The 25,028-nt window shown below is 42.9% G+C and overlaps 1 protein-coding gene across 2 annotated transcripts; it reads right to left on the reverse strand.

Annotated features, from left to right (window-relative positions):
* Nucleotides 1–12: 12 nt before the first annotated feature.
* Nucleotides 13–23,951, reverse strand: LOC102947684 (solute carrier family 2, facilitated glucose transporter member 11-like). Of its 2 annotated transcripts, XM_043529752.1 has the most exons (13): nucleotides 23,788–23,951; nucleotides 19,006–19,104; nucleotides 15,881–16,041; nucleotides 13,848–13,972; nucleotides 13,473–13,602; nucleotides 12,721–12,869; nucleotides 12,103–12,290; nucleotides 10,936–11,046; nucleotides 9,414–9,515; nucleotides 8,699–8,774; nucleotides 7,052–7,179; nucleotides 6,626–6,713; nucleotides 228–355 (listed from the first exon to the last, which is right to left on the reverse strand). In XM_043529752.1, the coding sequence occupies exons 1-12, from the start codon at nucleotides 23,809–23,811 to the stop codon at nucleotides 6,663–6,665; spliced, it is 1,344 nt and encodes a 447-aa protein (XP_043385687.1). In that variant the 5' UTR covers nucleotides 23,812–23,951; the 3' UTR covers nucleotides 228–355; nucleotides 6,626–6,662. The 2 variants fall into 2 exon arrangements, with proteins under 2 accessions (XP_007063831.2, XP_043385687.1); XM_007063769.3 differs by lacking the exon at nucleotides 6,626–6,713 and having other exon boundaries at nucleotides 13–355.
* Nucleotides 23,952–25,028: the final 1,077 nt, after the last annotated feature.

A 25,028-nucleotide genomic window follows, 5' to 3' on the forward strand; every position in this document is an offset into this window, starting at 1 on the left:
CTTAAGCATGAGGAATTTCATGTCTGTATAATTTTACGAAAATAAGAATAAGACAGTAAAACTAACAGTCCATTCTAGGATTATATTTCAGTCTGATTGCAACAGTGCTTCCTGTCCCTCTAATACGTAACATTTCCCATCTGAGCAGTCAGAGTTTGGTGCAGAAGGTGTGTTCCTTAGATAAATTATTTTCTGTGTTCACCGCTTGTTTCTTTCCAAAATTTAACTTATTAAATTCCCCTTTAATTTCCATGATTGACTTCCCCTTTGTCTCCGGGAGGAACAGGTAGGTGAAGATTGATGAGAACACAAGGATCCCCAGAAATATAAGGTAGCAGAAAGGTCCAAGGCTTTCCTAAAAACAGAAATAAGAGAAGATTGTAAGAAAAATACCCTTCTGACTCTTATTCCCTTATCTCTTCAGCGTAGGTTTATATTTTAGGAATGAGAGAAATTCTTAATTCTAAAATAAAACAGAGTCCCAAATCATTAGGTGGACTTTGTTATGCATTTCATTATCTATTGGGATTTGTTAATATTCTTTTGTTAGGTATAGAATTCCTAAATATTTTGCCTTGCCTAGAGCACCTAACGTTCATCAGTTCTGGGCACAGGATGTGCACGGGAACTATGATGGTGTTAAACCTTCTGTAATCAACACACAAACTTATGGTCACATCCTTTTTGGGAACCATAACAACTGGAGAAGTCCAGAGACTGTTTGACCCTTTAATTATCCCCATGTTCAGCATGCTTTTTATCTCCTTATGGATTCTCTCCTGCATTTTCTAGTGGTCTGATATGCTCTGCTGGGGGCAGGCAGTGGCTACACAGTGTTAGTCTTATGGAGCACTTTGAGTCATACCTGGCCCACTGGAAAATACCTGCCAGTGACTCTGGAACACGCTCATAACCTTTGCCCTTTCAGCTAGGTTCTCTTCACACACCTCAGTGCTCTCTACTGAGGTGTTACTATGGCACTCAATCATCAAGTCAAGGAGAGGGGCAATCTGAGAATCTGCCCCTGAACAGCATGGCATGTTTACAATGGCTTCTCAGTTGCTACACTTTGAACTTGTTACATGCACGGTCTGTGCAGCAGCCTTGCTGTGGGGCCCAAGTATATTGTAGGTAACACCATTAACCCTCTCCAGCACCCTCAAAAGCCCCTTCCACGTGTTCTGGATTTGTAACTTTTCACAGGGAGTAATATCAGCACCAAGTCCCCCACATCAAATGATTGCTCACTATGTTTTCTGAGCAGCGTGGTTTTTTGTGAAGCTTTGTTGAACCATTCCTATCGTTGTCTTTAAATCGTCCCTAAACTTTTGCACATATTCCGCCTCTGCCTCAGAGCCACCCTTCCAGGAGCCTCTGAGATCCAGGGGGCCTTCTGGCTTTTCACCCATATAGGAGATCACAGGGTTCAGCCCATTTGGACTCTTGGGGCACCTCCAAGTAGGTGAACAACAGATAAAGTAACATTACATCCCAGTTCCTCTCCCTTCTTTTAAAATATATTTCTAAATAGGTTCAATGGGGCTCTAAAATCTTTCATCTAAACTATTTCTCTGGATGATATGGAGCAGATCTTAACTGGTTTAGCCCACACATCTTCCATAACTCACTAAATAAGTGGGACATGATATTTGACCCACAATCTGACAAGATTTCCTTTGGGAAATCTGATACAGTGCTAAATATAGTGATTCTATATTAAATATTCTATGCACTGTTTCAGCTTCTATATTAGAGGAACTGCATCTGGATACCTAGTGGTGAAATCTACTACTACCAATATATTTTCCCCCTCTCTGTTTTGGCTTGGATAAGGGTCCTTTAATGTTCATGGCAACCCAGTAAAATGCTTCCTTGATTATTGGCAAGGGAGCTTTGTGGTATCCTACAGGCTTTTTCTGCTTCTGACATAAATCACCAGTCCTGCCGTCATCCTTTACCTCATTTTGAACATTAAAAGAATACAATTTTTTTCCTCAAACCTTTCATATGTCCTCTGTTCCCAAGTGTCCTGCACAAGGACAGTTGTGGGCTAATAATATTAACTCCACATGATGCTTTGAGGTCAAAAGCAATTGTCTGTATTTTTTGTATTCTATTTTTCCCCACCAGAGCCTTCCAGTAGTTTAGCTTCTCTTCTGTAAAGAACCTAGCACTGTTCTCCCTATCTGGGGCCCTACTGTGGATGGCTTCTCTGATGCTCTCTTGAGAGGTGTCCGCATTGTGCTCCACAGCAAACTCACTTTGGCTGTGGCTTGCTTAGAGAGCTGTCACCAGCAGCTTCTCCCCTTTCTCTTGGGACACATTGATATTCTCTGCTGATAAGGGGACTGAGGCTTTTCTTCCCCTCTCAGCTCCCTTTCTCTCCTCAGAGGTTACCTCTGTGAACTCAGGGACATATTCTCCTTTTATGGTTCACAATACTGAGAGCTTTGGGCAGTGATATTGCATAATTCTCAACCAACACAGCTGCTGGTAAATTTTTAAAAATTCCTACTTTCAAGCACCCCTTAAGCCTTTCCATTCCAATCTGATGCAGGCCAAAGGTACTGTGGTTTTAAATTGTCTTAAAGATAGTAGTTTTACCTTCCCACCCGGGAGCATATCATTCTCCTGAATCACATCCCCCCGACCAGGAAAAGCTGAGCACCAGCCTCTGGCACGCTCCACCATTTATGTTTGGCCTTTGTTATAAACTAGTCTACCCCTCAGGAGGTCAGACCTGACAAAGGTAACCAGAACTCCCTCTGCCACCACTGAAGTCTCTGACTCCAGCGTAGCTGCATTAACCCGAATAGATCAGGGAGTGAATTGGGATCCCCCATACTTAGGACACTGCCTTTTCATATGATCAAGGGACCCACATAAATAATGTTTCTTTGGGATGGGGTCCAATAATTAGGGTTACTAGGAGGAGACTGGAACTGTGGTGGTGTGGATTTAGTTCTCTCACCTCTCTCCCTATTCCCAGGAACAAACTGGGAACCCCCTTTTATACCAAGTTTTTGCCTTTCCCTTTGGAATTTGTGCTCCTCGAATAGTCTCGCTTGTATGTACAAGTTACCTTTGGCAGCTGTTTTCACTGATACTGGAGTTTTTCTCCTACACCATGGCTTGCCCTTCCTCAGAGCAGGCCTGAGCAGGGTTCTCAAACTTATTTGATTGCGCCCCACCTTCATATACCGCTGCCCAGCTCTGAAGGGAGAGTGGAGAGCAGAGGCTGCTGGCTGGGCACCCAGCTCTGAAGGCAGCACTGTGCCAGCAGCAGCACAGAAGTAAGGGTGGCAGTGTGATTTGTCAAGATCACTTTTCAAAGCAGACCTAGGATCCCATTGCCACCCTTACTTCTGCGCTGCTACTGCCACCCTGGGGCTGACAGCTGGAGCCCTGCAGCTCCAGGTGAGGGATGTGGGGGGAAGGGAAGAAGTAGACCCCAAGCCTGGGCTGCCTCCTGGTGTGGGATTGGGAGGGAGGGGGAAGAAGAGCCTGATCCTGGGTGACAGGGCTCTGGCTGTCAGCCCCCCAGGTGGTGGGGCTCTGGCTGTCCCCTTTGTCTCATTCTCCCAGCTCCCGGGAGTGCATGGCCCTTCTGCACAAGCCCCAGCCGCCTAGGCCTAACAGGCAGAGCTCTTTAAATAAAAACAAAAACCAGCACACAGCTCATGCCTCCCTTGACACATTCCTGCACCTCCCTTGGGAGGCCCTCCCCATAGTTTGAGAACTGCTGCTCTTGAGTGATCAGACCTACCAACTTGTCATGGGTGTCTGCCCCTTCACTTGTTATCCATTTTCTCACATAATCTGCCATTTTATGCACATATTCCCCTCGATGTAACTTATCAATCTTTTGAGGTTTCTGAATGCCTCTGGAGTAGTGTGAAACCTTTTTAACAGACTCCTTGCACTGATGCCTGTCAGAGGTGGTCTAGATAATACTTAGTTCTGCTTTAGTGTAGGGGACTGAACTAGATGACCTAACGAGGTCCTTTCCAAATCTACATTTTTATGGTTCTATGAACATACTTCTTAGCCTCATTAACCTCTGTATCATTAAATACCTGTAAAGTTTTACCAGTCAATTCAGGGAGTAAGACAGTCATTCTTTGTTCATCTGGAATTCTATGTACCATGCATATTCTTTTGAAGGTGGTTAAACATTCCTCAGTGCAGTCAGTCTCTCTGTAACCCAGGTACAGCTTGTTGCAGTTTTGTGAACCCTGGTGAGAATTCCCCGTGCGATGAGGGATGTTTTTTTTTTTGTAAATTCAATATGATCAGGGCATGTAGGCTCTCTGTCTTCCTCCTCCTCCCCCCCCCCCACCCTCCTAGGGCTTCTGCTTCTTGGGCTTCATGCTTTGTCTTTTAGCGCCAGTGCTCTTTGGTGGGGTGTTATTTGCTCCTTTGGCTCTATCTGCAGTTTCACACCTCTGGTGCTCTCATTTCTTTTCCGCTTTAGTCATCTCCCGCCAGGCAAACTCCAGCTTCAGGGCTATTTCACTGAGAGTTGCATCAGGATTGTTTTCTAAGCCTGCACCCTCCTTTGGTCCTTTTGGTCAATCAGTCTGATCACTTTTCTATTTATCTGCTTACTCATTTTATATTTTCTTTTGTTCTGTTTCCCTTACCCAAAATAACAAACCGTAACCTTTCTTTATCTGTTTCCCAATCTTCTCAGGTGTGAATCTCTCAGTAACTATTATTTATTTGGTAAATAAATGCCCGGAGCATGATCCCTAGCTAATCAGCAAACTGGGTGTAATTTCCTGCCAACTGTGATGCTTCCCAAAGTTATGAGGCAACTCATCCCACCTGCTCTTGTCATGAGTGTCTCATCTGGGCCTGCTGTGGATCAGCTCCCTGAAACCACCAACCTCTGGCAGCACAAGTGCTGCCTTCCATGTCTCCACAGGCCTCGCTGTCTCTGTATGAGTTCGCGATAAGCACACTCCAACTCCCAAATCCTCCAAGCCTGCCTCTGGAGTACTTGGCCTCTGTCCCACTGAATACTCACAGAAGTCTCGGATCCAAAAGATTAGTACACCCCAGCTTGCAAGACTCAACTCAAGAGCCATACTGTACTTAACACACAGCTAAGATATCTATAGTGAAAACGAGAATGTTTTTTATCAAAGAACAGAGTCAAGTGATGGAGAGTGAGAATATTGGAAACAAATGGTTACATATAAAACAAAATCATAACACAATTTCTAGAGCCTAAGCTTAACTAACAAGGTTGTTAGAATATAGATATTCAAGCCTGTCTGTAAAGGCCTATACGCTAAGCATTTAGGTGTATTCTTATCACTTAGCTAGTTCTAGAGGTATAAAAGAGAGAATCAAAATCACTGTCTGCCGGTGTAAGGGCCTTCTCTTACTGTGACAGTCTGAGGCCCTGTTCTTAGGCTAAGATCTTTGGCTAAGCAGCAGAGGCAGCCATAAGCTGGGAAGCAACCAGTCACATCCTCACATTCCAAACTAGTCCCATTGAAAGAAGGTGCCATTGGGCTATTAGGAATACAATCTTGTCCTGATAATGCCTATCACCTCCAGAGAAAGGGGAGTGCCTAGAACATGTAAAAGGAAACTTAGTTTGATAGCATCCTGTCTGGCAAGAACTCACTTATCAATAGCTGGGATGTGAAATCCTCATTTCTGTGTTTGTTCTATCACTGTAGTCCCCATTTCCCCATTGTTTGTTTGTATAATCTCTGTCTGGTTCTGTGATTGTTCCTGTCTGCTGTATAATTAATTTTGCTGGGTGTAAACTAATTAAGGTGGTGGGATATAATTGGTTAAATAATCAAGTTACAATATGTTAGGATTGGTTAGTTAAATTTCAGTAAAATGATTGGTTAAGGTATAGCTAAGCAGAACTCAAGTTTTACTATATAGTCTGCAGTCAATCAGGAAGTGAGTGGGTGGGTGCATGGGGGGGAAATTGGAATCATGTTTAGCTAAAGGGGGAAATGGGAACAGGGACACAGGTAAGCCTCTGGGGGTGTCAGAGCTGGGAAGGGGGACGCTAAGGAAGGAAACTAGAATCATGCTTGCTGGAAGTTCACCCCAATAAACATCGAATTGTTTGCACCTTTGGACTTCGGGTATTGTTGCTCTCTGTTCATGCGAGAAGGACCAGGGAAGTAAGTGGGTGAAGGAATAAGCCCCCTAACAAAGGCATTCTGCTATCTCCTACAACAGGGGTCCCCAATGTGGTGCCTGCGGGTGCCGTGGTGCCTGCCAGGGCATTTTTGTGTGCCCACAGGACACCTTGCCACTGAAATGCTGCCGGGAAGCTTTGCCATTTCTCAGCGGCATTTCGGCAGCGATGCTTCTTCTCGCTGCTGCTTTTCGGCGGCGGCATTTTGGAGGCGGGGTGTCTGGCACCTGCCACAGTCTTCTGGGAATAGCCGTATGCTACTCCCACACGAAAGGTTGGGGATCATGTCCTACAAGATAGCTTAGCCTTGGAATTTTCCCCAGCATTTTCAATCAATTTGGCTGGGATGACATCTCATAAGATCAAGCCCACTGGCAGCTTCTCCTTAGAGATTGCAGGAATGAGGGTATACCTCCTTGCCCATACCCCCAAAAAGTTCACTGTCCTTACTTCTGAACAGGCCTCTCCCCTGCTGGGTCATTTCTTCCTATAAATCTCCTTGTGGATTTAACAATTCTTCTTTAATATTTGGCTCAGACTGTAAATGAATGGGAACCTCTGTGAACCACAGAGTACTTAATTTACATGTAAACCAACAGATAGATAAACATTTCTTGCCTAAAAGAAAACCTGGTTTTCACCTTTCTAGTGACCAGTCCCTAGTCACAGATCTTAAGAACATAATTTTCAGTATATATACATAGAACTGCTTATACAGATGTTGTGTATATATACATGTTGCCATGATTATGATGACCAGTGTGCCACAGGCTTTCATTAGAGTCCTTTCACTGCATTCTTTTGTACTATATCTATGTACTCCTGTGCCCTCAGCCAGATGGCATCCCAAAGAGGCTGGGTCACAGAATCACTTACCACAATGTAGGGAAAAATCATTCCAAGGACAAAGAGCCACACCCAACTGATGCTTCCATAAATCAGAAAGGCTGATGGTCTGAATGACTGGGTGAAGATTTCCGTGATTATGGCTATAGTGGCTCCAGCTGGAGAAGAGATGTTTCTTTAGTAACTTTAATTCACTTGCTTCTGCAAAGAACCTCACACTGACCATGCCTAGTAGAAAATTATAGTAAGTCTGTCCCAGTGATCTATGTGGTTAGTGTCCTCTACTACAACAAAAGAACTTGATTCCCAACCCCAGAACCCTGGCAGTGGCACTGCTGCAGACAGTGTGCAAAAACTCAGGGAAGAGTTGGGTTGCCTTGTAGGGAGGTGTGGGCTAGTGGACAGAGGACTAGACTGGGACTTGGGACTCAGGGTATGTGTACACTGCAGTCAGGAGTGACTCTGCAGCATGTGTAGATGCGCCCGAGCTAGCTTTCATCTAGCTAGCTTGAATGACAATAGCAGTGTTGCTGTGACAGCACAGGTGGTAGCATGGGCTAGCCATTCAAGTACATACCCAGACTTGTACAGTCCACGCTGCCGCCACGGCTTCACAGCGCTTTTCCCTGCACCCCCCGCCCCCCGGCCAACTAAGTAGATCAAAACTAGCTTGGGTATAGCTACACATGTTGCAGTCATACTTTTTGACTGCAGTGCAGACGTACCCTCTGCCACTGACTTGCTGGGTGAACTCAAAGTCAGTTTGCTTCCCTGTGCCTCAGTTTCTTTATCTGTAAAATGGGGACAAATTATATTCACCTCCTTTGTATAGTGCTTTGAGATTTATGGATGACAAGGACTATATAACGCTGTGTATTTATTATTATACCTAGCTGTCCTGAATTTTGAAACTGTGCTGATGGACTCTGACAGGGTCCCTGCCTTAACTCAGCTGAATAGATGGAAATTGTGATGTAAAGTCTTGAGTTTGTTAATTTCAAATTGAAATAAATAATGGGATATTTAATCTGTGAGATGCATATAGCGTCCCTTTCTGCTGTGAGGCATGAGGGAGAAAAAAACAGATTTTTAAACTTTGTATACATTAGCCTCTTAATCTGCTAGATTGTAGTGCACAGTTTGGCATATTTCCTCTGATGTTATGTGATCTATGTGGTTTTATATTTTATTGGTATGCACCATCAGTGCAATAAATTGTTAATCCACATCCCTCATCTGTTTTGCGGCCTCTTCCATCGATGCTCCTCCATGGGCAGAAAGTGCATCAGTTCACTATTTTAACAAAGGAGGTGATCACTAAATATGTACTTATCAATGTTCTGTTGGGGGAATTGTGTTAGTAGCAGAATACTTTGGGGTTCTTCCTCTGGGATTGACTGTGACATTTTCTGGGGGAGGAGGATACTACATTCTGAGTTAAGAGCCAGTAAAAGATCAGCAGTAAAACTTGAGGTGCTCATGTGCTCTTTCCACTTTTTCCATTTATAGACACATTGTCTCCTTCTGTTAATGTATTCAGATAGCTAAACCTCCTTCCCTTGCTGCTCTCTAGAGGTGGTACAGTGGTGTTCCATTCTTTACCCACCAATTCTGATGCACTCGAGTGGTATGGTGCAAAGTTCCCTCCTCACCATCATCTAAAGTGGATGTACTCACATGGTCCAATTCCATAGCAGATAACGAACAAGAAGATCAGAACGACGCTGAAGTAATGCATCCAAAAGAATTGATGCTAGAGTGAGAAAGCAAAGTGAGAGCAGACTCTGTAACAACACGGTAGAATAGAATGCTCCCTGCCAGGGCCAGATTTACACCTTATGCACCCCTAGGCACAATGTCTTCAGCTCCCCTTCCTCCACCACACATGGTGCTCCCAGCCCGAACCAGGGCGCAGCCCACCCCCTCCAGGCAAGACTCAAGCGGGGGACTGTACCTCTCCCCACGGCAAGCGGTCCCTGGGTGTTTTCTGTCCCTCCCGCAACCCAGTGTGGTAGCTGCGCTCCAGTTCTGCCTATGCCAGTGAATGGGGCACCGGCCACGCCCCTCCTCCTACTTCCCCAGCTTGGGGCGGAGGCAGTGGGGTGGCTGAGATTGGAAAGGGGCTAGGACGCTCCCAGCACCTTCAGCAGCCGCCCTGCCCAGTGGTGGCTCACAGTGCCCCTCTTTTAACGTTTAGGTGCTCCTAGAACACCAGCGCCCCTAGGCACGTGCCTACTATGCCTCATTGGAAATCCGGCCCTGCTTCCTGCTCTCCACCATGGTGAATGAAGTTCACTTTGGTGGTTATTCTGTTGCGAAAAATCTTGCCTAGGAGGAAAGATTAGAAATGGGGGTTGATGCTGGAAAAGTCCTGATTAGGAAATCTCCTTACCTGCAGGGAGAGAGTCATTGTGAGGAGTGTTAACACGAAAATCATTAGTACATATCCTCCGCACAACAGCATCCTCCTGCCAAATCGCTCGATAAGGGAGCTCTGGAAAACAGAAAACACAACTTTACCAATATGGTTAATTCCAACTCCAAATGAATGGATTACTTCCCATGCTCCTAACCTTCTTCTCAGAAGTCTTATTCAGTTAATACAAACAGATGAGACTCTCTAAACATCAGCTAAATCTTACTGATATTTCAGTTTATCATTTGTACTGGGGACTGTACGTTTAGACCAGAAAGATTAATTTATACAGTATGGTTGGACTGATTCTGCTTTACTTCAGCATCTCCTATTGACTTATTCAGAAATATTTTTCTACTTGAATATTTCTCCCTTAAAACCATGGGGAAGAGGTATATTTTACTTTCATCGCTGTACATCAGTCTTGATCCCTGGATGTCTAGAGATAATCCATTTTTACGCAAGAATGCAGCGCGTGCAGACATGAGCTATATATATCTACCCTACTTACAGGAATAATTATTGTATTATCTTGTGTCATGAGAAAAAGTCGTAAGTCAACACATAGGTAGTTCAAACCTGAGGCTTACCCCAGAAATTAAGGCAGAAAGTAGGTGTTCATAAAGGGCTTATATCTCCCAGAGCCTCCACTGCAATTCCTTAAAAATTGATGGGATAAAATAGTTCATGGACTTTAGTCTCCTCCATTGTGGGAGCTGGTAACTTTTTCTGTCTCTGAATAGGGAAAAAAGAAAAGGAGGACTTGTGGCACCTTAGAGACTAACCAATTTATTTGAGCATAAGCTTTCATGAGCTACAACTCACTTCATCGGATGCTCACGTCATCGGATACTCACGAAAGCTTATGCTCAAATAAATTGGTTAGTCTTTAAGGTGCCACAAGTACTCCTCTTCTTTTTGCGAATACAGACTAACACGGCTGCTACTCTGAAACCTGAATAGGGAAAGTGTACAGCCAATTGACAGCCATTCCCTGCAGGTGATAACCTCTTTTTACCCAGAATGGCAGTGATCAGACATGCACCAGCTTCTTGGCAAATGACCTACATTTCTTTGTTACATGCAGATCTGTGTCAAACTGCACAATTTTGTATCAATCCAAAATTTCACATGGCTTCACGTAATCCACTATTTTGCTCTTTTAGAGGCCACTGGAACTGTGCCCTTTATTCTTCCTATCTATCCACAAAGCAGTTGTCTGTACAAAATCATGATTGGTTAAAGCATGATGTGAAACTCATTTCACAGAGTAAAAATGAGTACAAAGACATTCAGCAATACAAAATTAATTGGGGAGAAGGGCTGCCTTTCACAGCTTCATGTGACTTAGAGGTAGGAGGAAATTTCTTGATTAGTTTACACAACGGAGTGAGTCTCTCCCCTAGCTCCCCTCTGCCAAGGCCACACATTTAAAAAAAAATTGCTGTCTCTAATTACATTCCCTTTTTCCTACAAACTCCAGTTTGGTGAGACTTACACACACTATAGATGATAGGCATTCACATGTCCCAACTCCTAGTGATATGTAGGGGATGAGATCGTCTTCAAACCTGGCTGTACGGAACACTTCAAAAGAGTAGAAATAGATCTGAAAAAGGCAGAGAGAAAATAGTGTGAACAATCATCTTGGAGGCGGGCTGTGAAACTCCTCAGATGTGAGGCAGAAATCGGACAAAAATTATTCTAATATAAAGCAAATTTACCGATGGGTGGGCTGTCTGCTCACTGGCGAAGCATTTTGGTGCCATCTAGTTCTCACTGTACGTGTGATAGTGTCACAAGCATGTCACAAGCTCCTTGTACAAGTGAAGTTCTGTCTGCTCTATCCATTCCTGTCTCTACAACCACAGCTTTCTAGCTTCGCACACTGATGATTTTGGTTTCAGAGTAGCAGCCATGTTAGTTTGTATCCGCAAAAAGAACAGGAGGACTTGTGGCACCTTAGAGACTAACAAATTTATTAGAGCATAAGCTTTCGTGGGCTACAGCCCACTTCATCAGATGCATAGTCCCTCTTGCTGCTTTTGGAGAATTACATATTCTTAGATCTTCAGGTACCTGAATGAAAAGCTTCATCCTTGTCTCTGTTTTCAGATCCTAGCCTTCAGTACCTCTGACCTCCCCAGCAGACTCCAACCCATGGATCTCAGGGGGATGGGTCAGCAGTGTTTTGACATAGAATGTGATGCAACAGTGGTGTGTCTTTATCCATCTCCTTTATTGGTGGAGACTGACCCTAGAATTTGGCATTGAATACCTGCCCCCAATACTGGTGCTTGTTAGCAATTCTTGGGAGGATCCCTCATGTCTGAGCGAGTGGCCTATGCTGGCTCTTTGGGGGAGCTGGCACCAGAGACCTTTATGGAGAGGTATTATCTATATTTGCAAACTTGCTAATGCATTCAGGATTCCATACTAGAAAAGTCAGAGCAGAATTGTAATGGCAACAACCAGGGGTCCATTGATCAGGAAGAAGAGGACCAAGATTCTCAGATTTTTAAGACCAGAAGGGACTATTATGATCTGACTAGTCTGACTTCCTGCACAACATATGTCATGGAATATAATAGTGCAACAAATAACTAGGCCTTTTTTTAATGCTACCTAACAATGACTGAGTTTTTACACAGGGAAAACACTCAACTGCATTGACGCCACTAAGCTGCAAGCTGGTCATGATGGTGACCGAAAAGTACAATTGCCAGCGCAAGGATCGTTCTTTAAATAGTTCCAGGACACGCAAGGTTTTGGTGCTTTTTGTTGCAGCCTTTTCCTTCAGTATGTCATCAATCTCTTCTTGATGATCTCCTTCACCCCAGAGTTGCTTAATGGCTGTGCAGGAGAAAAAACTAAATAGTTTTAATCTATCAGTTCATCTCCATCATTCTTTAATAACAAATCCTTTTAGCCTGTCTGAATCACATAGACTTAATTAGTCTCCTGTCCTTAGAGTTGTTTTCATCACATCATGATTTGGTGTATGTTGTCAGGGCAATGTGTGGAAGCCTACTCTTGTTGCTCAGATGGTGCTTATTCTGTAGATAACTAGAAGAGTTTTGTCTGCGGGGCTGTCAGAATGTCCTATCACACTAATATTGAGTTGACAAATGTAACCATTTAAAAAATTTTATTTAATGAAAATGAACATTAAGAGCGCGGTTTTATTGAGGTAGTAGGAGTCTTGGGCTCTACTCTTTTTGCTTTCAATGGCTAACACTCCAACAAATTAGATTTACTGAAATGAGCGGAGTAAGTACTTTACCTTTCATGAAGGCATCCTCATTACCCTTCTGTATCAGAAGGTAGGATGGGGAATCAGGGAAGAATGGGAGCATAATCAGCTGAATCAATGCTGTGAGTCCGGTAGAAGCCAACAACAATGGCCACAACGATTCATTTCCTAAGAGCTCTCTGGAGAGTACATGTAAAAGTGCAGTCATGATCAAACCATTATATTAACATTCAATAACTTTTTCTGAATGATAAATAGAGAGACAGCAAATGGGCCAAATTCCAGTGGTGAGTGCATTGCAGCCAGATAACTGAGTCAACAGTCTGGCAAATTTTGTGAAACTCATCAGCACTTTGGAAAACTTTCTAATGATACATTAGGTCCCACAGTGAACGTTAGGAAGTTCATGAGATTGTGATGCTAATTTTGAACTGAAAAACTTTCTAATATGCTATACATCTCAAATGTGGTCCCATGTGCTAGATCTCACCATGATATTTCAAATAAACCTCAGGAAGTTTAAGGTAAGCCACTTGGTAGCAAGGCTATAGAGGAAAAAAAATTCAGATTATGGTTAATTACTTGTATTTTTCTGTGTCCAATGTCTTAAACATGGAACTCTCAGATTTGGTCAAATACTGTCTACTGGTTTAAGATAAAACATTTAATTTTGGAGATGAGAGCACTTATTGAGGATTTTTAGAGGGTGGTTTCTTTTTTTTAAAAGACTTAAGACCAGCTTCTGCTGCTGCATAGAAAGGTGGTAGATGATTTTGTTTTACCTTAGTCCAAAAATCTGTCCTAAGACTTTTCCTAGTGTCAGAAAAACAGCGAGAGTGGAGTTTGAAAATCCACGCAGCTTCTTGGGTGAAATCTCTCCTACATATTGAGGATGTATAGTGAGAGAGAAACCTTGGACAGGAAAGAAGAGAGATGGCCATTAAATTGAGGAAAATGTTAACTGTCTTATCCCAAGCTCTTCCCACTACTCATTTCCACCCCCTGCACCTTTGACCAGCTATTATGTATCAGTGTCTTCTGTGACATGCCAAGTATACTTGTTGGGTCATATAAAATAATTCTAAAAGAATTATAATGAAAGGAGACTATACTGGGACACCAAGGAGACTCCCTTTTGATGTATACAGAGGTCATACCTGTTCCCATGCCATAAAGGAAGCGCCCAATCAGAATCATCTCAAAGGACTTGGCCATTTTACAGAAGGCCATGAAAAGTGAAGCTACTAGCATGATCAGGTTAGTGACAATCTGACACTTCTTTCTGTAAAAACATGAGAGAGTGGTATGAAGTGAGTATCTCTTACACTGTTTTTGATTAATGTATTTGCTGTTACTTATCCAACATACAAGCACCATGTAACGTCTTAAATATGTTAACTGTAGGTATGGTACAGCAATTACTGTTCCTTTGTGGCATGTTTTAGTGGATACCCAAACTGGTTATTTCCCGGAGAAATTAAATGATTCTTCGCTTTCAGAATCCAAGAACTTTTACTTCATGACTGTACCTTGGCAGCATGTGCATTTATAAATGCTTAGCATGTGTCGGTATTTCTTGAGGATGGGAGTTCATGTGTAGTCGTACTTGAACAACAGGTTGATCAAGCACAATATGTTGAGGAGTACAAGCGTTGGGGTATTGAAGTCACTAGAATTCATGGTGCAATAGCCAAAGTACCAGCTTGTTATACAGAAACAATTTGACTCTGTGGGAGCCAACTGTAGACACGACTTATGATGAGGCATTCCTGCCACAGTAGTGGATCCAAGGCACTTGTGGATCTGGCAGAAAGGATATACCAAAGAGAGGCTTCAGTAAATACTATATGGTAAATTTTAGGCCAGATGGCTGCAGTAAGTGGTGACCCTGGCATATCCCCTCAGTGGACCCTGATGTCTCAGACTTGAATCACATAGACTTTTGCATCTGGGTGGCTAGTGGTTTCTGAAACCCACTGGCTGGATTACTATCCAGAGACTTTCAGCATTCTTGGAAAGGTCTTGCAGATTCATCTGATATCTCTGGATGCACTTGTGAAAAGGAGCCTAAGTGGAGCAGCTTTTCACTCAAAGTTGTTGGTATCTCCAAGACCAGTTGCTACACGTAACTGCTCTCGAGATGAATGTGATCTTGTATGCATTAAGAGCGTACAGAGACCTTATACCTAAAAGTTGATTCTGATTCAGGCAGCTAGGCTACCAAGGTTGACGTAAACAAGTGGAGAGGAGCAGGATCTTGCTTCTACTGTCAGGAGGCCTTCAAGTGTGGGATTATGCAGTGTCCCACAAGAAACTTCTTGGGGGCATTTACCTGGCAGGAAAGAACAATTGCAGTCAGGCTAAGATGGCTGAGACCCATATGAGGGGCCTCTGGATCAGAGGGTGGCGGAGCAGATCTTTAAGTGGAACACACCAGTAGATCTGTTTTGCCAATTTCTCTGCAAATGATATTGGTGTTACACACAAGATACTGAGAACACACCAGATGCATGAGGAATCCTTTCTCTATCTATGGTGGCGTTACTTCGGGACAGACTTTTAATAGAGGACACTACTAACAATGGAGCAGTCTCTTATACAGAACTATAGGTAAAGTTAACTTTCTTTTCTGTTCATTTTCAGGTTTTCATTAGAATAGGTACTAATAATTCTTTAATACAACATTCACTCCAGAATGAATACACTTTGGAAATCTGACTTTTTTTAAGCAAGCACTTTAATGTTTCAGGTTTACCCTTGAGTGTTTAAGCTACATCTCTCAAAAGTTGAATTCAGGCTGGTCCAAGTGTTTGTAACAGTTCCCGGGAAACCTGTGTTTGAACGAATATGCATGGTTTCTGTTTCTGGATTTGTAGATCTTGGAAATTATGTACTGGAGGATGATGTGAGGAAATTGCATCACATGTTACTTCCCCACAAGGCACTAGTAAATGGAGTGTTGGTAAGCCCATCTTAAGAAGGGACCACACTTCACCATCAGCATACTGTTTAAATACACTGAATGAAAGTCTGGTTACCACTTACCCTGGGTGGCTATGATAGCAATTTAAAGCAACTGAATAGAAGTATATATGGTCAGACTACACTGAACAAGAATAGTTGACTGTATGTGCTTTGCTAGTACATTTTTCCCCACATGCCTTATCAAGCTATGAAAATAAATACTTACTTTCTGTATTTTGTAGTAAGGTAGCCACAATATAGGCTCCCTAGCAGTCCTCCTATACCATAAACAGACACAATGAAGGACCACAGCAACATGATGGTCTCATGATGGAGGGGATAGCCATATCGCTCTATCCAGGTTTCATTGATAAATGTCCTAATGTGCTGAAAGAGCAAATGAGACTTTAAATAATTACTGGTTTCAGAGTAGCAGCCGTGTTAGTCTGTATTTGCAAAAAGAAAAGGAGGACTTGTGGCACCTTAGAGACTAACCAATTTATTTGAGCATAATTACTATGGACTTTCCTCATACTATTCTGTTACTGTGCTTCAACTTTGATCCATTGTTGTAGTCTTGGACCTCTTTTTAAAGTAATCTTCACTGTCAAAACAAATTATTTGTGTACTTTGCCAAATTTTCAACTAAACTTTTTTTAAGTTTAGAGGTTCAAGACACTTTCAAAGTTAGAAGATGCACCTTGAGTTTATTTTCTTTATAATCCTGTCAAGTCTTTTTATAAGCCATCTCTGAAATGTAGAAATTTCAGGAAGGCTTGGGAAACTCCGATGTAATAGACTGGCTTAGGATGGTTTATCATATCTCCTCCTAATTGATTAGATCCAGCAACCAGAACAGTCTATTACAACAGAAGGAGCGTTCCTTTAGTTCAAGTATCAGAGCTGTGTGGTTTTAGTAATGAAGGTCCAGGGTTTGGTCTTTGATTTTTTTGTTGTATATTTGGCCATTGTTTGTTGCTAAATGGGACTTGAACTGTTGTAGACCTTGCGCTCAGGATGAGTTAGCTGTATTGCCAATCCCAACTATTGAAAAATCATGAGTCCGCTCCGCCCAAATCATAAACTTGGTTTTAAAAAACATGAGATTTTGAATATAATTTGGGATTCTTTTAATTTTTGTTCTGGTATTTGAGCCTTTAGGGCAGGAGCGCTAGACACTTTTTTTTTTTTTAATGGAAGCTGAAATTTTAATGTAATCATATGATTGCTGGAGCTGTGGCTTTAAGAAAGATCAAATGTCATGAGACTTGTGATAAAATCATAAGATCTGGCAACACTGATCTCATGACGGATGTGCGTGGTCAGGTCTAATAGCAGGGAGCCAGGAGCCAAGCCAGGTGTTGGAGCTGGAGTTGGGAGCCAGGAGGAGGGCAGAGACAGGGCTGGGAGGGAGCAAAGCAGATAGAAGAGAGATTGCAGCTGTGGGGAAGTGCATTGAACAGCTGCCACAGCCCAGTGCTGCTGCTAGGTTTAGGAGCTGTCCTGGCAACAGCGCTCAGCCCGTCAGGCCGATCTGGCCAGTTAGGGGATTTAACTGAGGTTAGCTAGCTGATCCCAGGCCCACCTGGAGGCTGTCATTCCTGACACTGAGCTACTGTAGTGCATGCAACATACTGCTGTAGGCATGTGATCATATCTCCTATTACAAGCTGGCCCCAGGGACTGTAACTGCTGACTGTACGCAGTGGTGTTGTACCGTCTCAAAGCTTTAGTTGAAGTGGTATTCATTCCCCACTGATGACTGTAATGTCTGTACACAGCCATGGTTGGCTAAACTTATAGATAAGGGATGGAATTCCACTAGATCTTTTTCACCAGTGGAAACTCTTTTCTCTAATGCACGAGATTACTTTGGTTTTCTGACATTTCTGGGATATTAGCCTAATTTACAGCAGATTTCCCCCCTCAGTCATACAGCTCACTCAAGTGCAATTAACACAGATGAAAAATTGATACTCTTAAAAAAAACTTTTTCCACTTTTTAAAAATGATGTAATTTTGTTTTGAAAAAGCATTTACATATTCAAAAGTTTAGTCTTCTCACCCTGTCGTGCAAATTTCTGTGAGTGAATGAAAACTATACAACTTGCCGTAGTAGAGATCTGATCTCTTAAAAAAAGTTAACTTCTCTACACAAGAAACTCGCACCACTGCTTTCTGACAGGAACCCTTATCCCACTACTCTGGAATCAGTAATGAGCCTGTTGTGGCCGCACCTTTTTAGCTCTGAAATGTTCAGAGGTGGTTTCTGTTAGCACATTGGGAACAATAGGAAAAAGTCCCCTCAGCAGGCTTATGGGAAGGCTTTTACTTTAGATACCTCCTAATTCTAAGGGGAAAGTCTTTATCCTCTGAGACTTGATAAAGCTGACCAAATTATCTCGTCGTAAATTCACAACACAGCTGCAGGTTTGTGGACTTGAGCTATGAGGAAGTGTACGTTTGTCAGAGCTACACCAAATGAACACCTTTTAGTTTTAGTGATAACTGGGCCTCCTGTTGGTCTCCTGATGACTCCTAAATCAGGGGTTCTCGACCCCTTAGGGGGTGATGAGATTGTTACATGGGGAGTCACGAGCTTGTCAGCCTCCAGTCCAAACCAAGCTTTGCTTCCAGCATTTATAATGGTGTTAAATATATAAAAAGTGTTATTAATTTATGGGGGGGGGGGAGGAGGAGGAGGAGGAGGTTGCACTCAGAGGCTTGCTATGTGAAAGGGGTCACCAGTACAAAAGTTTGAGAACCACTGTCCTAAATGAATATGGCTACTGAGTTTTGTTTCCAAAACAATTTTTAAATCCCCCTCTAAAAGAGGATTTAAGTTTTTTACCTTTAAGCAGAGACTGCAAAATTGTGTTTTAAGGTGTAGTGGCTTTACAATAAGATCTCCACATTTGATTTCACTTGTTACGTAAGGGAGAACTTAAACCCAAGTCTTTAAAGATAAAAGGCTTGCACACAAATTGATTGTACCAGATAGTCCCCTGAAGCTTAGCCTATAATCACATAAATACTTCCCAACATTTTGGTAAATCAGTTCTGAAATGTAGGAAACTCATTTTGGGTGTCGCTCATTTTAGATTGCAAGAAAGGATATTCCTTATGCTATTGGGCTAACAATCTCTCTTGTTTTGCTTTGTTTTTTGTTTTTTGGTTTTTTAAAGTACTGTCCTGTTGGGGATAAGGTGCTCTACCCACATGATATTTACTTTTCATTATGGATCAAAATGAAGAAATTGTAATGGAGTTTGTTGAAATGCTCAGCAAGTTTTGAGAGTATCCTTAACCCAGGCCCCTCCACCATGTAAACTCCGGGGAGTCTCTGCTTACCAGGGAAGGGTAGTTGATCGCAGAAATATGGAACCCATATGGGAAACTTCCACCAATTCCCAGCAGTAAGATCATTTGAAACAATCCTCGATACTGAAGCTGAAAAGAGAAAGCAATGCTCTATCAACTTGTCATAAATCTAGATTCCCTCATGGTCTTGCATCCTTGTCTGCCATACTCACCTCTTTGCTCTGAAAGTATGTATTCACTACAGATACTTTCAGATATAAAGATTCTTCCGAAAGCCCACAGTCCCACCCCAAAAGCAGAATAATTGGCCACAGGACCAGATTAAGGCTAAATCCTTCCTAGTGCAAGGAAAATTATTGTATATTACAAAATTATCTACATATCCTTGCTTAGAAGTAAGGTAGCGGAAATTAAACCATTGTTGCCTGCGGCATGTCTCTCGCTATATGGATCTGGCTGCCAGTTGACAAGCTGACAGGAAAAAGGGTATCAGTCCAGGTAGAATGGAGTTCTAGTACCTTGAATCCGCAATTTGTTTATGAACAGTAAACCATAAGTATTGTACCCTCAAGGCCTCTCCAAATCAAACTCTCTTGAAAGTAAAACCAGACTTTCTCTCTTCCAGACTTAACATAAAGAGTTATCCCTCAGCTGTATTGCAAAGACATAATTTTAAAAACAACCAACTCTTCCCTGCTCCGTCCACCCAGGTTTCTGATCCAGTCCAAACTTTAAATATGATGATAGAAAGATACTTTCTCCTCTCATCATTGTTAGCTGTTTCCTCTTATTCTCCTCTATGTGCTCTTTACCAGAGCCAAATTCTTCTCTTTCTGAGCTCTACTGGCTCTAAAGCTCTTTGAGATGTGCAGAGGAAAAGTAAGGGGTTATCACCATTATCAGTGGCGATAGGTATCATCATCATTTTGTTCTTTTCTAGTCCTCTGTGCTCTCCTGTTTTACCCTTGTAAATGGGCTTTACTTTTCCAGCCATTAGGGTTTAGTCCCTTCCTCCTTCTGAAGGGACCTACCTGGTAGCACACACCTTTTCTCTACACATTTTCATGTTGTTCCCCTTCTGCTGCTGTTTAACTCAAAACATTTTGGGTTGTAGTTAGTAAGACATGCTATATAAAATGAGTCTTGTACTGTACTGTATTGCAAAGCATAGCCAGGCTTTTAACCTTACAGGTTTATCAACAAATCTATCCCATAATAATAATTATATATCAGCATTTTCCATGGGGAACATACATATATGTCCTGGCACAGAAGTGTTTCGAATGTTGAATCTATAGTTAGCCTAGTATATAGGGCTCTATTTAAACAAAAGCTGTTGATTCAATCTACATTGATCAGGCTGCCAAATGAGACAGCGTTGGTAGGAGTATGAACAGTAGGCAGATAACATTTCGCTCTACATCTCCTTCATGTCAAACCTAACTTACGCCATCTGCCAGGTTCCTTATTGCCTAGCTGAGATCAGTACCTGGATGTAGAGGAGCTGGCTGAAGCGGAACGTAAATGAGAATGTGATGATGCTCCTCCCCCACACCCATCAAAGGCATCTGCCTCAGATTGTTCCATTAGTCAGTGTTTAGATCCACAGTGGCAAAACCAGTCAATTTTTGTCTTGCCTGGCCGGAAAAATGTTTCTAATCTTACTTATTTGATTTATTTCTTCATATTTCTAAAGTAGAACTAGAGGCACCCATACAGTAATCTGGGCACTTACTTTGTAAATTAACAATCACAAAATCTATAAACAGAGGACTGCCGGTTAAATATATCAGCCTCAGCCCACAAATTCCTCAGCAGTTCTAGAGGAAAGAGAAGAAATATGGCCTTTGCTTTATGCCTGAAAAGCTAACAAATCTGGTCTCTGGAGTGTGAGTTCCAAGACCAAGGATCCTTCTCAGAGCACACACTGCCATCTGCTCCCTCATGTTTATATTGAAAGAGTTCCAGCTGAAGCATCTTTGCTTATCTTAAGTCTGCCATTGCATACTGGGGAAAGAGGTAATCCTTCAACTAATCAGATCCTAGAGCATTAAGCACTTCATAGATTAAAACCAACACCTTGAATTCCACCTGGAAGTTTACTGGAATCTGATGAGATTACGGAGCTCTGGTCTAAATTAGTCTAATATGCTCCCAACATGCAGCTCCACTTAATAAAGAAGTGGTGGTGCTCTGTAATAGGTTCAGCTTCTGAATGGTCCCAAGGTGTAGTCCTATCCAAATGCTATCAGACTTAGACCTGAGATTACAGTGATCTATGCATTTGCAATATTTAGGCTCCACTAGGGTAATGGTCTATAACCAGAAATGAAGCTCCTTGCCTTAAGAAAGCTCCCGCTAATTCAAAACATAGCAGACTACCTCCCAAGCAACACAAGTTATTATCATGAGTGAGCTGGACTTCAATGAGTTCATCAGCATGGACGTGGAGGAGGTGGCTGTGAGGGAGATGACCAGCGAGGCGTGCATGCTGGCCCAGAGGAATCAGTGGGCTGAGGCAGCCGAGTGCTCAGAGGAAGAGGATGGGGACCTGGACCCAGGGAGCTGTGTCATTACTGCCGAGGCTCTGGCTGGGCTGTCTGCTGCCATGAAGTGGTGCCTGCTCCACAGTGTGGTCTACCACTGGGAGAGACTGCTGGAGATGGAGAGCACTGTGGGTGTAGATGAGTATTGTGGCCAAGGTCAGCCAGAGCAAGGTTTCCCACTGCTCCAGCTACATGCCCAGCATGGGGCTGTAGACCCCAGCTCCAGCTGTGCTGGGCTCAGCCCTGCTTTGACTCTTCCTGTAAGATGGGAGGGAGGGAGGGACTGTGGGCTCTGATCCTGCAGTGCTTCCCTCTGATCCGCACCCCGCCCTTCCTAGCACAGGGCGGTGAGCTCCAGGCAGAAGGAGCAGCATAGCAAGGTGAGCCCAGTGCCAAAGGGGCTGCCAACAGTATGGGGAGGGGGGAAGGGCAAGGGGTTCTCAAGGGCTTGGTCACTGGTGCTTACACTGAGTGTAGCTTAGACATAGTAGGGGCTGGGCGGAGCACAGAGCAAATGGTGTATGGACACAAGGGGTGGCGGCGGCATAGATCAAAGGAGAGAGGAGCAGAGATGGAAGGGGTGAGGACAGACAATGTGGTGTGTGGGAGAAAGGAGGCTTCCACTAGTCTGGTCATTCCTGGGGACGGGTCTCTATTTTTTAAAAATAAAACCTCCCACAAGTTATTAGAAATGCATCCACTCAATATGGTGCTTTCTGCACTGGCTCCACATTGAATGCCCACTCTAGTTCAAACTCCCATGGAACTGGTCCTGGCTACGTTAAAGGTAATTTCACCTAGTATGACTGGCTTTCTACAGCAGCTGTGTTTCACTGGAACAAACAAACTGTTGACCAGTAGGGGGAGACTTGTGCCTGTAGGAACTAAAACCTTCATGAGAACCAAAGCAAGACCATTGGACTTGTTACTAGACGAAATAGGAGAGGCTTCTAACCTCATCACATTCATAGATAAACTGAAAACGCACCTCTTCACCCAAGCCATTCCTGACAGGTATTTATCTAACCTGTTCTTAAACCCTCCAATGATGGGGATTCCACAACCTCTCTCGGAAGCCTATTCTAGTACCTAATTTCCTAGATTAAGCTCATTACTTCTGTTCCTATCTTCAGTGGATATGGAGAGCAAATGATCCACCATCCTCTTTATAACAGCGTTGAACATATTTGAAGACTATCGGGCTGCCACTCATTCATCTTTTTCAAGACGCAAAGTACCCAGTTTTTTCAACCTTTTCTCAGAGGTCAGGCAATCTAAACCTTTTATCATTTTGTTCCTCTCCTCTGGACTACCTCCAGTTTGTTCACATCTTTCTTAAAGTGTGGCACCCAAAACAGGACACATTACTCCAGCTGGGGCTTCATCAGTTCTGAACGGTGTGGGACAGTTACCTCCTACGTCTTGTATACAATGCTCCTGTTAATACACGCCAGAATGATATGAGCCTTTTTCACAGCTGTGACATGTTAGCTCATACTCAGTTTGTGATCCACTATAAACCCCCAGATCCTCTTCTGCAGTACTACCACCTAGCCAGCGATTCCCCATTTTGGTTTTGTGCATTTGATTTTTCTTTCCTAGGTGTAGTACTTTGCACTTGCCTTTATTGAATTTCATCTTGTTGATTTCTAGTCCTATCTTTCAATAGCAGGCAGGAAAGAGAGAGAGATGATCATTTTGCCTCTTTGGCGGCACCTGAACACAACAGATGCTAATGTAAGGACTTAGGGTGAAATTCTTGCCCTAGTGAAATCAATGGGAGTTTTGTCATTGACTTTAATAAAGCTAGGATTTCACCCCTACATAGATAGGATAGCTTGTCCATCTTTTCAAGGTGACTTATCTCTGCCATCACAGGAAACAAGAGACTCCTAAATCTTTTTTCCTCATAAACTGGAGCAGTTTAGGAGCCATTTGGATGATCAGAAGAAAGTGATGATTAGTCTACTAATGGCATTTGTTTGGAAAAACAAACTCTCAAAAACAGTCACTTTACGTATGATATGATGAAAAGAGGCCACAGATTTCAGCTGTGGTCCAGGGAAACAAGATGATTATTTGTATTGTGGTAGCATGTAACAGCCCCTGTCACGGTCCAGAACTCCATTGTGCTATGTGCTTTACTAGCACAGAACAAAAACGGAACAGTCTAAAGATGTTGAATCTTTCCTATTTTTCTAGTATTATATCTTTGTGGTCTGCTACTACTAAATAGAGCCCCCAGATTAAATTACCAGGTACTCACCAGGTCTGAGAGACAGTTAGCCATCTTCTACAAAAGGGCTGGCTGCAGTTGATCATGGACTCTTTCCTGTCAAAGGGATGAAGTGTGCTCTGGGCGTCCTTATTTGAATTATGCTGTCTTACCAGTAGCGAGCTGGCACCATGTGATTCAAGTTAAATTTTACCTTCAAGGTTTTCAGTTAACTAAAGTCTATTTCAGATGTTGTACAAAGTTTAAAAGGGTTGGATTAAATATTTGAACCAACAGTTATGTCCAGGCCAATCAAATGAGGTGGTCTTCTTGATGAGGAACTTTTTTCCTGAGTACTCACTGATTGGGGGAGGGGGAGCAATTTAGTGTAGGCTTAAATTCTAAATAGGATTCTGTTGATCATAACGTATTTTGTCTTTAATATAAATTGAGAATTAGCTCTGAGTTGTAATCTGGTGGAAGCGGAGGATGCCCTGGATGGAATTTGGACACTGAAGTTTAGGACTTTTGATATAAAAGTGAATAATTCTGTCCCAATAGCTCTGCTGTGAATTGAAGTACCCTATAAATTAGTCGTTACTTAAGAGAATAGAATTGCTTCACCAGTTTAGCAGTGGGCACAGTCCTAACCAGCTCTGCAACTGGATATCCGGGTCTACCAGCTAAGCAATCAATACCAATTGAATTTTCTTTTTGAATTTTTTGACTAAGATTCATCGTTTAATAGTCTTCCTCCAACTTTTGCTGTTTGCCTACCTACTTCTTTTTTTTAGCTCTGTCTTCCTGTGATGGGATGGATGTACAAACCCTGCACTGGTGAGGTGAGGGTTAAGGAGATTTTCTGGACACAGGAAGCCACGCCCCTTCGCTCCTGCTGGGCATGCTCTCAGTGGAGGGAGAGTTCAAAAGGGAGCAGCTCAGCTCAGACTAGGGCGGCTAACCAAGCAGGTGGGCAGTTGGGTGCTGCAGCCTCCTGCAGAGAAGCTGCTGGGGCTCCAAGCATCCGGGACTGAGCCTCACAGTCAAGCTGCTAGCAGCCTTCTCTAAGTCCACAGGCACTAAATACAATTGCTTGTATTTCTCCTTCAATATTCAGGATGCAAACACTGCATCCAGTGCTGAGCTTCCTGGCATAAACCCGAATTTGTTATTGCTTACTTGAAGGTCCAGCTCCTCCTGAAGTGTTTTCTCAATAATTCTTTCCAGCCATTTCATCGTGTGACTCAGTAACTTGATAGGTCAGTAATTACTACGTTCTTGCACATCTCCTT

The sequence above is a fragment of the Chelonia mydas genome, chromosome 15, assembly GCF_015237465.2.
Source record: "Chelonia mydas isolate rCheMyd1 chromosome 15, rCheMyd1.pri.v2, whole genome shotgun sequence".
In the NCBI taxonomy this organism is placed as follows: Eukaryota; Metazoa; Chordata; order Testudines; family Cheloniidae; genus Chelonia; species Chelonia mydas.

What these genes read in the sequence shown, in the direction of transcription:
- LOC102947684 (XM_007063769.3), bottom strand. Translation starts at nt 23,811, where the DNA reads ATGGCTAACTGTCTCTCAGACCTG. An exon ending in CTGCTATGGAATTGGACCAT is followed by an intron (nt 7,180 to 8,698) that starts GTGAGTACATCC and finishes TCTCTTCTCCAG; the next exon opens with CTGGAGCCACTATAGCCATA. An exon ending in TGATTTTTCCCTACATTGTG is followed by an intron (nt 356 to 7,051) that starts GTAAGTGATTCT and finishes TTCTGTTTTTAG; the next exon opens with GAAAGCCTTGGACCTTTCTG.